The 13114-nt window shown below is 46.7% G+C and overlaps 1 protein-coding gene across 1 annotated transcript; it reads right to left on the bottom strand.

Moving 5' to 3' along the window:
- Positions 1 to 330: 330 nt before the first annotated feature.
- Positions 331 to 13072, bottom strand: KLHL36 (kelch like family member 36). Its single transcript, XM_083165304.1, has 5 exons — positions 12717 to 13072; positions 8673 to 8778; positions 6161 to 7234; positions 4345 to 4502; positions 331 to 3461 (listed from the first exon to the last, which is right to left on the bottom strand). Exons 2-5 carry the CDS (start codon positions 8730 to 8732, stop codon positions 2912 to 2914), a joined length of 1842 nt encoding a protein of 613 aa, XP_083021430.1. The 5' UTR covers positions 8733 to 8778; positions 12717 to 13072; the 3' UTR covers positions 331 to 2911.
- Between the last annotated feature and the right edge of the window lie 42 nt (positions 13073 to 13114).

The raw sequence follows: 13114 nt of genomic DNA, 5'->3' as shown, positions 1-13114 counted from the left end.
GGGCAATATAATAATATTACACAATAAATGTCCAAATTGAACATTCTATTACAAAACCTGGATAAACACAGTGTTCCAGTGCATCTCGGACTACCTAAAAAATAATTAAAATAAGTGAAAGTGCAATTTAACAAAATCTTATTATAAACCACAGTGTTTTGCAAATAATTACACCAATAAACCAAATATTGTACATGTGCAAAGGACCATCAACAATACAAACTAGGCAATAGAGGTAGTGTTCATCCTAGCCGCCTGCACCTTTCAACACCTGTGCAGTTCCTCTTTCCTGCCTTTCTTTTCTCTCTGCTTTGGTGCTACTAGCACAGTTTTATCTATATCTCTCAGCTGAAATACAGACCAGTCAGTGCTAGAAGCACCACAGCAGAGAGTGACAGGCAGGAGAGAGGAATTGCACAGGCTTTCAAGGGTGCAGAGTGCTAGCAAGAACTCTAATAGAAGTGTAATATGGATAGTCTATTTATTGTAGTCTCTAATCCTATGCGGCTGATGTAGAGAACGTATAACCCCTTAGCGAACCTGTTTGGTAGAAACATTCAGCATTACCCACAAGTCATCAGGATACAATGTACCATCTCCCCAAACCATTACCAGTGCATGGATTTGCCTAATTTCTAACCACCTTAAAACTATAAAAACACATCCGTCCTCATTTATCCAATCCTAAAATAAAATCCAAAGCTGCTAAGTATTAAGGGCCAGATGTATCAAGCTTCAAAAATTGATAAAAATATGGAAAGTAATAAACAACCAGCTCCTACCTTTCATTTTTCAAACCGAGCCTGTAACATGGCAGTTAGGAGCTGGTTGTTTATCATTCTCCATTTTATCACTTTTTTAAGCTTGATTCCTCTGGCCCGCAGTCCCAAAGATACTGAACATTTGAAGGTTTGAAGGTTTGTGGCGCTGTAGAATATGTTCCGCCATATAGGGAGTTTTTTTGTGTAACATGTCCCATTTTTTCCTCTTTTGATCCAAATAGCCTGGACACAGACAGCAATAGGTCACACAGGAATTGTAGGCCCATTACTACAATTTAAAATGCAAAAAACTAAATGGTTTCCTAAATAAAACAAAAATTGTGTGAATTTACTTATCACACTAAAGTCAGAAGTCAACTGGACACATTTTAAAACCTAAAGCATTTGATGCTGTTTTGTTAACCAATACTGAATACTGGGCCTGATTCACGGTTCTTAGCAATCATAAAAAGCATACAAATGGTTAAAACCATGCTGCACTGGTGGAGCAAATGTAACATGTGCAGCGATTTGGGTAGGATTAAAGGTCACCATACATTAATCTGACTTGTCCTAAGGACAAGTCGGACCTGATTTCCCCAGGAGGGGTCACACACATGATTAGGCACTTGATGTGCCAAGTTTTGCATATGATAAATGCGGAGGGAGCAGGGGAGCAGCGGACAGAGGCGGCGGGTGGGGGACGCTGGTGAGCCAGCGAGGGGAATGGAGAGCCGGGCAGGGGGAGCAATGAGCTGCAAGAAAAAAAAAAGCCCATACAAACGAGCTCTCAGCCAATCACTTGCAGCCTATTCATTTCCATTGGGTTTTGTTTCTTACAGCTCTCTGTTCCTCCTACTCGGCTCTCCGTTCCCCTTGCCGGCTCACCGGCGTCCCCCGCCCGCTGCCTCTTTTTGTACCCACCAGACAGATGGATTGATATATCTGTAGGTGTGTACCCAGCATTACACTCTCTGCTACTCTACCCCACCTGCAGTGCAGCATGGTGGGGTAGAGTAGCAGGCTTATTAATCAGGCCCATTGTACATGGTTTTAAAAACACTTGAATTGCCGAAGTTAAAATTTTTCTTATTACACAAATGAACAGTCCGATCTTAATTTAAATAAGTATATGTTCCGATCCAAGGGCGTTCTACCTCCTTCCATTGTGAAACGTGATCATCTGACCAGAGTGGGAGGAGCCCGATTCTTGAAAAGGGCCAAAGCACAAAAGGAGGCTATTTTTTTTGCTATTGTAAAACATACTTAAAAAATTCTGTATGTTATAAATTGATCAAAGAGGAGTTATCCCCAAATAAATGAACCCACCCAATACAACAACAGTTATGCAGCCTTGGATGTGCCAATACGGAAATTGAATGCTAAAGGGCCAATGGGCCTTATTCTGGTTGAATCGGATGGATGCGTATTTCGGACGGGCACCGAGTGTTCTTAGCCCTGCCTACCGTACGGATCGCTCACGCCGTCCGAATGCGGTAAGACACCAAGCAAATGGACCGCGAGTGGATGTTTCATGTGAACACCTCCCCCATCTGTGGGAACCTCCCCCATCTGTGGGAACCTCCCCCATCCTCCGATGGTCACCGACCGGTCAGGCAGCCCCGAGTGCTCCAGACCACTCGGACATTTCTCCATGCGAAAGCAGGGATATGGGCGGGAAGCTGGCATCCGGCTATGTCAGCTGTCTGCCCCCCACTCGTGCGTCACGGCCGGATTACCATACGTCCGCCCAGCGGTTTCATGGGAACGCCCATCAAACGCGGGGGTGTACGCATATGGTAATGAGCCCAAACAGCCCTTCACGCCCCTCTCCACCCCCTGCTTGGATGGTTCCGTACGATCGTTTTCTGCACAGAATTCACGCCGTGTTCGGACGTGCGAGGCATTTGCACATGCGCAGAAACACCTCTGCACAAACACAAAACATCGGCCGGCCGTCCACACACGCAGACGTCCGACTCAATCAGAATAAGGGCCTATGGGAGAAATGCATCGCTGGGGCGTAAGGGATAGGCACGGTTTGGGTAACGCAGTAATCATCTGTCCAGAGAGAACGTATATTTCCTCGTATTCTCTTACATAAGAGACCATGTAAACACTATGTGGGGGTCATCCGGCCCAGCAGCCCCTCACCGGCCTCTGTCTTCCCGCCTCGCTGCTTTCTTATTTCCATCATTGTGTCTGATTTTCAGCACGCAGACACAGGCGGATACGCCAGCCACGGTCTTGGGCAAGTCCATGCCCTTCACCCACTTCCCCCTTTCCTTGTCGTATATCTGCACAGTTCTGGAAAACGCTGTGTTCTCCCAGCTGTATCCGCCCAGGATATAAATCTTGTTGTCCATAACAGCCACCCCAGACTCGCTATTAGGTTGCAATAAAGAAGCGATGCGTGTCCATTGGTCGCACTGAGGGCTGTAGCACTCCACGCTGAGAATGTCAAACCGCTCCATAGACTCTAAGTTGTCGTCGCTGCCCCCTATAGAGTAAATACTGTCCTCCAGCGTGCACATACTGTGCCAGCCCCTGGCGGTGATCATGGGTCTCCTCTCTTCCCAAACATCAGCACGAGGGTCGTAACACAGCAGGTTTTTCCTGTAAGGTCCGATCTGATAGTCGTGGCCGCCGGAGATGTAAATGGAATCCTTGTGGACAGTCCCAGCGTGTCCGTACGTCAATCTGAAATAGAACAGTGTAATAATACAAGTTTATACCACTGCATTTATTCATTGTTAACACACACTTCGTACTGTATACTGTGGCCCTCATTCTGGTTAACTCCGTAAGCTGCGAAGCTCGCAGCTTACAGAGTCCCACCTCCCCAGCGAATACCAGCCCCCACTCGCCGCCATATACCCCCGCAACCAAGCGAGGGGATGTGTTATGAAAACACATTCCCTCCCATGTCCTGCCGCAGCAGAAATCATTGGATGGTATGTGACCATCCAATGATTTCTCGTGGACTCGCAAATGTAAGTCATGGAGACTGACTTATATGTGCCTGTGGCCAGACAAAGACAGGGCTGACATCAGCCGCCCACCCCCGGCACAGCGCGCCACATCCTCATTTACATGGGAACGGCCAGTGTTTGCATGGTCCGCCCATGCTGGGCGTTCCCATGTCCAGCCGCAGCCACTGCCCACGCCCAGCCCCTTAACACCCCAACCCCCCCTTTGTGAGCGCCACGCCAACTGTGCAGGTCTGGGAAGGCGCCCCACACACGCGCATATGAGCCAATATATTGGTGCCCCGTGCAAACGTGCAGGGGACCGGATAGATCAAAATCAGGGCCTGTATATATTGGGGTTAGGTTTATGTTCGGAGTACGGAACATAGCATACATGCGCAAGGCCAACAAGCAACAAACAACTATGAAGAATCTAATCGCAATCCCCTCGCAACTAGGCTGATAGGAAGCCACCGTTTATGGGCGGCAACCAACGGTTTCGGAGTTCCAGAAAATACACAAGCGTGCGAAAATGTTTTCTGGGTCTGTGATGTCAGTTTCGGCCTCAAGCAGCCTGTTTCTGCATCATTGCATGTAATAGACATTATATTCACCTGGGTAGTTCGGTTACATAGTTCCAAGTATCCAGCTGAGGGCAGTAGATCTCAGCGGAAGAGAGGGCGCCATTTTCATTTCTGCCGCCAACTGCCACCAGTTTGTCAGTGACCGCTCCCAAATAAAAGTCCACGCGATGCTGTTTCATGCATGCCATCTGCCAACATATGGGGTCAAGTTTCAATGAGACAAAATAATAGGTAAGAAACAGGGTGGTAATGGGGAGCCAATACAACAAACAGCGCACAGAAACCTAAAGCATTATGGGCCCACGTGATTGGCTTACAGTCTTAGAAGTAACTGGAATGCCTGGAACAGATTAGTCCGGTGACTCCCAAATCCAGTCCAAAGTGCACATGAGCAGCACATGCGGTGACATAATGAGGACTGTAGCACCATTTTAAGCTGTGTCTGTCAGTAATGAATACACCTGTGCTCCGGCAAGGAGATATGGAAAACATGTGGGGTGGAAGGTAATATGGTGAGAGAATCAGAAAGTGAGAGATTTGGTAACAAATCTCCAATTTTTTTAAAGTGACAATCATTTACACTGCAAAATCAAACTGGTTTTGCAGTGTAAATGATTGCCGCTTTAAAAAAACCTGGAGATTTCTTACCAAATCTCTCACTTTCTGAATCTCTCATCCTATTAAAATGTCACCCGTAGTGTTAGGGTTCCCCAAGGACTCGATTCGGGAGACATTGGATTATGAATGCTACACAAATGGGTGTCATGCGCTTCATCACAACGTTTTATACATTTTCTGCCTAAAAGGAAGATCCAGCTGATTGGCTTGTGACATAGAAGGTATGCTTATATAGGGGTTCTAGAACAAGACACAGGCCGGGTGTAGCTGTATATAGAGGCATGCACCATTACATATAATAATAGGAACATTATCCAAGTAAATTTGTCAAAATGATCAATTCCAGAATGTAAAAAAACATAAACCCACACTGACCCCACAGCCATCTCTGCGATGTACACAGTAGATCTGAACTCCGGTACTCACCTACCCACAGCAGGTCATGTTTTATGGATATCTGTTTGAGGAAGCAGGAGGGGGAATTACTGCCCCACGAAAGGTATTAACTCGTCAGTGCATGAATAAAGATATCCACGACCTGTTAGTGGGTACTTGAGGACTGGAGTTGAGAGACACCGATTGTACAGACCAGCCACGGGAACCAGCATCTTAGAATACACGCCAAACATATCTTGTACTGAACAGTGTGGATGGAGGGCAGAGATTGACGCAGACCACACAGCCACTGACTTGGGCTGTATATCACTGACTGACAATAGACACACCCAGTGTCGTAACTATAGTGCCGCAGACCACGCTGTAGTGGGGAGGTGCTGAGAAAGTGTGGGCGCTGTGGGTCTGCGGGGCTATTGTTTGCGCCGGCTCCTCTAGCATCCTTAAAAATGGTCTGCCATTAGGGGCAGCCATTTTGTGAGGGCCAGTTTTGAATAGCAGCAGGAGCCACTGCCAGGAGGAGAGGAGCACTGGGACCGCAGACAAGACAGACAGGGACGCCACATACAGAGGGGTAAGGCAGGGTTGGGGGGGGGGGGGAGTGCGCAAAATTAATAGTCACGCCACGGGACACATGGATTTATTAACTAAATGGAAGTTCTACTGGAGTTGGGATGTTGCTATAGGCAACCAATCCGATCCTATTTATTATCTTCTAGAAGGTGCCAGACAAAGGTTGCTATGGGCAACCTGCCATCTTCAATAGAACGCCCATCTTAGTGAATAAAACCGAAATAGCTACATATGACCATTGCCTCCTGCATGACAGTCTCACCTGGATCCACTGACTCCAGCGGGGATCATACCTGTAGAGAAGGTTTGATGCTGCATCCCCACCGTTGTCCCTAGAGTAACTGCCTCCGGCCACATAGACGAAGTTGCCAAGGGCTATGACACAGTGGTGACTCCTTCTCGCCGGGAGCTGCGTCTCCGACAGCCACTGTTCCCTCTTCATATCCAGGCTGTAGACGTCATCGCTCAGCTCCAGGCTGTGTTCAGAAACCTCCCCGCCGATGAAGAGAAGCTCCTCCATCCCCATGCGCAACGTGCTGCGGGTGCTCTGGAGTAAGGGCTGAGCAGCCACATTATTGTGGTAATAGATGGCCTTTTCCACCAAGCTCTCACAATTGGCCTCTTTCGGCAATAGGGAACAAATTGCCGGCTGCACTTGGTGCAAGAGGTCGCTCTTGGAGATCAGCTGGAAGCGTATGTTCTGGAGGACTTGGTAGGCCTGGCTCTTCCGCTCTGGACAATGAGTCAACCACTGTACGGCAGACTGCAGAAGGTCATGCTCGCTTACATGTTGGACCTGGCTGCTCATCAGATACTGGCACAGCTTCTGGACGGAGATGTTCTGTAGGAAATCGCTGGTGAAGGACAGAGTGCTGTAGTTGTGCAGGATGAACGAGTCAATGTAAGACTCCAAGCGCTCTAGAGAATACATGGAAGCCAGTTCTTGAAGGTACAGGTAATTCTCCTCATTCACCTCGCTTTCCAAATACTCACAGCAGAAGTCGACCACTGGCCAGATCTGGAGCAGGTGGGACGTCTCCAGGACATAATCAGTGTTGCCCCCATCCAACGTGAGATCGCTGGTGTACAAGAAGTCAACGACGGCCTTGAGGCCGATGTACGAGGCACCGACCAACTCCACCTCTTTCTGGTGGACCTCCCTCATGCCGATGGTAAACATGGAGTTGAAGTAGTCGCTGCAGGCAGACAGAAAGTTCCTGTGAGCTGGCACTCTTTGGCCATCAGCGACCAGAATGACATCACAGAAGAGGCCTTTCTGCCTCTGTTCGTTGAGGCTGTGGAGAACGAGGCAGGAGTGCTCGACCAATCGGTACAGCTGGGAATTTAATAAAAGAAACAAAAATGAACGAAGAAGAACAAGTAAAGTCATTATCTTCCAAAATATATGACGGACCGTGTATCACTGAGTATTGATAATACACAAATGCCTGGAACATTAGCATGTAAGTACATCTGTCTAGGTCTAGGATGAGGTATTTCCCTTCTGTAACAGAGCAGACACAGTGACCAACTATTTAGCAGACATGTGGATTGGTTGATTCATATTCAGGGGCAGGATTGATGGTGTCACATCAGCTTAAATGACTGCAGTCTCAGAGGTCAGGGTAATTCTAGTGTATTTTAACTGCATAATTCAAAAGAAAATGACAATTTGGGGGATTTACCGGTCATAGGGCCTTATTCTAGTTCACTATTTCTGACAAAATCCTTCTTAGATGGACAAAACCATGTGCACTGCAGGTGGGGCAGATGTTACTTGTGCAGAGAGAATTAGATTTGGGTGGGGTTTTACTTCAAAGTGAGATCTATATTGCAGTATAAAAATAAAGCAGCCAGTATTTACCCTGCACAGAAACAAAATAACTCACCCAAATCTAATTATCTCTGCACATTTTCTTAGACTGTTCAATGTTAAATACTATCCCTCCTTGATGGAAATCCATGTATTGCCTATGAGCAGCTCATCTAAGTCTATCCCAATTTTGATGAGAAATGATTGGACAGAAGAGCTTGCACTCCACTGCTTAACTAGGCAGCGTAGAATGGGAAATCTCTATGTCAGTTCTGGAGGATATATATTTGCAGGATATTAAATATTTAATCAAGTTGTACATCTTAACACAGATCAAACTGCGCCAACCACCCAGCAGAGGCACATGGTCAGTTGGTGGGAATAAAACCAGGGGCCCTGGATGGGCACTCAGTGTATGGACACGGTATGCAGTCAGTGGTTAGACAATGGGGTGTATTCAATGCTCTGACGGTGATCTATGACGGTGAGCAGTGCCGATAGCTCGACATCAGAGTATTCAACTCCCTCCCCTTCCCTCGCTGTTTCCACCTCGCTGGTTCATTTCAGGTGGAAACGGCGAGTGTGCCCATTAAAAAGGCGGGCCTCACCACAAAACGCAGCGGACTAGTTGCATTTGCGGTGAACCTCGCCATTTAAGGGAATCCTTGCCGCACGCTTTTGGTAGTTTTTTAAAGATGGTTTTTCATACTTCATAGCGAAGCGTGCCATGAGGGGGGATGTGGTACATATAGACCGTGTCCATGTCGACTAACGATTATATAGACACCAATAAATCATGAAAGAATCAGTTCGACCTTTTAAATGTCGACCTTGCTTAAGTCTTTTGGCAGTGTTAACCTAAGGTATGTCGGGCCTTGTTTGGTGTCCACCTAGTCGCTGCCCACCATTAGTGGTTGACCTAGACAATGTCTATAGTAACCTATGGACAGGACACTCGTACCTTCGAAGACTCGCTGATCTTCTGTGGCCGGGACACTCTCCCCTGCTTGGGCCCTTCCATCTCCCCCTATGGAGAGTTCTGCAATGTCCCCCGAGTGTGGCAGCGCCTGTGTGGTAGAGAAGAATACACACATTACACAAGCAGCACATTATCCCCGGCCAGCACAAGCACACAGAAAATAATGTGTGTACTACAATAAACAACATATATTCTGTGACAAGACATGCCAGTGACCAGGACGGCCCTGAATTGGCATTTGCATGCCACCCCCAATACTGCATGATTCTGATTCTACAATGTGCAGATCCCTTATGCACATCCACTGCATCCAGAAGATTTCTCCTGGGCCTTACTTATCACTGGGCAATGCCAACCTAAGCTTCAGGCAGCAGTATGACCATGAGCACCCCCTACTGGTCACCAGTAGTAATGCACCATTCGTACCTTGCCATCCGAGGCAAGGTACCAGATACTCAACATGCTGCAGGTGATTGTGAAAGTTTAAGAGATCGCTTAGAAAATGGTCTGAAATCGCCCCGTGTGTAGGCCCCATTAGATTTGGGTGAGGTGCGCTCAAACTGAAATTCTAATTGCAGTGTAATTATCAGCCAATATTTACCCTGCACAGAAACAAAATAAAGGCCCATACACACTGGGTGACTGAGCTGAAAGCAGCTCAATTTTGTCTTTTTAGCGGCTTTCAGCTCAAAAACCGCCCAGTGTGTATGGCCCGGCGGTGAGCACTGATACGCGCTCCCGCATCATCGCTGGCCCCGCCGATCATCTGGTATTATCAGCAGATGAGTGACAGGGTGGACAGCTTTCCATAGCATCCTGCCATGGTACGTCATACACCCCTGAAAAACACAAAAAAAAATTTGCTAAAAAAAGGGCATCATTGTTAGCCCAGCGATTTTTCTCATCATTGCTGTCCATACACGCTTGGCAAAATCGCAAGGGTGTATGGACATTAAATCACCCAAATCTAAAGGCGTTTGACCTGGTCACCTGGGACCATTTGTATGAAACATTGGCAAGTTTTGGTTTTTACCCTGAACTCCGTAAGTCTCTTTATTACCAACCCTACACATAGGTGTCATGCAATGGATATATATCTTCTCCATTTCGGATTCAAAAGGGGACCAGGCAGGGATGCCCACTATCTTCATTTCTATTTGCTTTGGAGCCCCTGGCGGTAGCTCTGCGTACTAATCCGCTGTATAGAGGCATTACCCTATACCCTATTACGGACTTGAAAGTAAGTCTATATGCAGACGATATGCCCCTGTTTGTATCCAATCTTCCCGAGTTTCTCCCTACAATAGGGAAAATTATAAATTACTTTATAAGTACATTTTCATAAATCTGAGATCCTCCGAGTATTGGGGCCACACATAGTTAAACTCCCCACACAACTTACATACCCCATCAAACTAAATACAAAATCTATGAAATATCTCGGCATACATGCCCCCAGTGATATCACAGAGCTAGATCAGTCTAATTACTCCCCTAATGTTGTAGAGATTATAAGGTTGCTGGATGTATGGAGGTCTCTGCCACTATCATTGCTGGGAAGGGCTACAGTACTGGGGTGTGGTACAGGGGTCCGACAGGTGGGATCCCGACAGTCATTAGCCCGACGTCGGGATCCCGACTGTCCGGACTCAGCAAGGTGAGCGCAACTAAGTCCATTTGCCGGGTGGCAGTAGATCTCCTCTAAGACCACCGGGCGCCGCCATCTTTGTCACTAGCAGCCTTCCCAGTCATCCCACTTGCGGTTATTGTCCGCGGCCCGGCCAGGGGAGACAGCGGCGGCCCGGTCAGGGGGAGGGGGGGGGGGGGGGGAATCGGCCAAATCCGGACCGGCCCACCGGGAAATGGCCCGGTTTCCCGGTGGCCATTTCTATCTTTGCCGAGATAGACCTACATTTTCATACAGTCTCTGCTCAGGAAATAGAGAAGATAAAACAAGAGGCATGCAGGGAAATTTCTCTACGATGTTTAATGTATGATGCAAATGTTCGTGCAATAATTGAAACACATGTACCAAACACTTATGCTTTATTCACAAATGTTTATACATGAAACCACAATGTTGTAAACATGTAATATCCTATTTTAAAAAATTAATAAAATTGTTAAAAAAAAAAAAAAAAAAAACCTCAAATCTATCTCTGCACATGTCACATCTGCCCTACCTGCAGTGCAGCATGTTTTGTCGTTCTGGGAAAAAATGTGCTTTGCAATCAAGCCTGAATTGGGCCAAATTTCCGCTCTATTCCCTTGTCCATGCATTAGTCATATCACTGCATTACTACATGTAATTACTACATTACCACATGCAGAATGTCCCAGTGATTAGTGTACCAGGCTATTATGGGCTAAATCTGAGGCCATATATGGAAAAAGTACATCTGTGAAAGGCTTATGTATCTAGTTCTCCTTTCTATCTTCACTTACATGGAAGCAAACAGACATTCAAGCGACCTTATCCTATAGAAATTCTCTAATTTAATTATGAATATTTTTAAAAAAAAAAAAAAAAACTGGTAGAACAAGCGATACCTTCTGGTGCACAGTGCAATTGGGAGTTATGGGGCCTATTTACTAATCAATGGTGATAAAGTGGACGGAGATAAAGTACCAGACAGCTCATAACAGTCATTTTTCAAACAGTCTGTATCATGACAGTATGGAGCTGATTGGCTGGTACTTTATATCACACCACCAAAGATAATCCATCCAGGGCTTAGTAAATAGACCCCTGTCACATACCCTCCAACATGACCCATTCCATTAGGTACAAAATGCTCTGTTCCTGGACTTTCCTGCCAGTGGCAGTTACAGAGGTGGGGCTCCAGCACAGTCCAATATTCAAAGAGGGGAAGTCACATCAACTGCCAGTGAGTCCAGGACAGTGATGTTTGGGGTTGCAGTTTGTGTGGCTCCCCTTTTTGAATATTGGACTGTGCTGCAGGCTCACATCTGTAACTGCCACTGGCAGGGAAGTCCAGGAACAGAGCATTTTGTACCTAATGGAATGGGCCATGTTGGAGGGTATGCGGTCACCTTTCTATATTATTATTAATATTATATTCTGGAAACCTTGTATAGCTTGCAGTGGGGAATACATTATTCTAGGCGAGTGCCAGGCAGCTTATTACTGCAGTAGGCCCCACCCCAGGCTGGCAGCACACAGTATAACATTACTCCCTCTGGAGTAGAATACAGCATATTGCACTATCAGTAACCTTTGAACTCACATAATACAGGACTTTGCACTTTGTGATTAACCCCCATTTCCATAGAACATAAGCCAAGACTTGGCCAGAGCTTCCTGGAAACTCTTTGGTGCACTTTTTGCGTGGCACAGCCTAGTCAAACCTTGCTGCTACAATTCCCAGCCTTATCTGACCTTGAACATGGCTACAGTCTCATTTTTTCGGTACTTCCTCATCTTTGCGGCCACCGCTACGCCAGTTACGTTAGCGGCTACTTAACCTCTATTTAAGGATTTTCGGCAAGGGAACCGGTGTTTACCTTTAGTAAAGTTGTGGCAGGCCACGAGCCCGAAGTTTGGTGAGCGAACGATGATGCTTTGTAAGTTCCGTGGCATAAGCGGTGGCCGCAAAGATGAGGAAGTACCATTTTTTTTCTATATAAAATATTTGGGTTTTAAAGCCCAGATATAAAAATATACATTTATAGGACAGATTACAGGGAGAATAGTTCAAAAAAAAATCTGGAAATGGTCAGTTGTCATGTCTGTGTGCAATTCCACAAGTGACCAGTAGAGGGCGCGTGCGATGCACCATCACTATAAAGCTGAAGACCACCAGGTACCACTGTGACCTAGTGCAGACTATTAGCTCAGCACAACATGACACTGGGGTAAGAGGGGCAGAAATTTACCCCCCCCCCCCCCCCTACTCTGCTGCATATGCTAGGGTTTATCGTTCCCTACTGCTTCTGCAACCAAGAACAACACTGCATGTATGTATATCTGTATGCATTTATATACTACAGTTCCAGCATCCCTACCTCCAGCAGGGGGTCTCTCCTTCCTTCATTGCCTGGGGGTCTCCTCTTGATCCAGTTTATTACTAATGCATGTAAGCATAAACCCCCAGCTTTGCTTGGATCCTCAATCAGCTCTCTGCTGGGGCCTTCAGAGGGTCCCGTTACTCTGCCGCAGCAGCAATCTGAGTATTGCATCTGCCCATCTTGTGTATTTTGAGGATGGGGTCTGCCAATGACACTCCTTTGTCACCCCTCTCTAATGCACACACTATATAACATGACATCACATGGAAATCCCAGTAATGCTTTGCTGCTGAATAAATGCAGGAAGCGGATTAAACCATTGTCCTGCAGGAGGGAGAAGTCAGTCTTAACTCCCTGGAGGGAAGTCCCCCCTCTGCAGCAGAGGGCGGATGGGC

Source organism: Crinia signifera, chromosome 11, assembly GCF_055691185.1.
Source record: "Crinia signifera chromosome 11, ASM5569118v1, whole genome shotgun sequence".
Lineage (NCBI taxonomy): Eukaryota > Metazoa > Chordata > Amphibia > Anura > Myobatrachidae > Crinia > Crinia signifera.
This window is presented reverse-complemented; position numbering and strand designations above follow the sequence as displayed.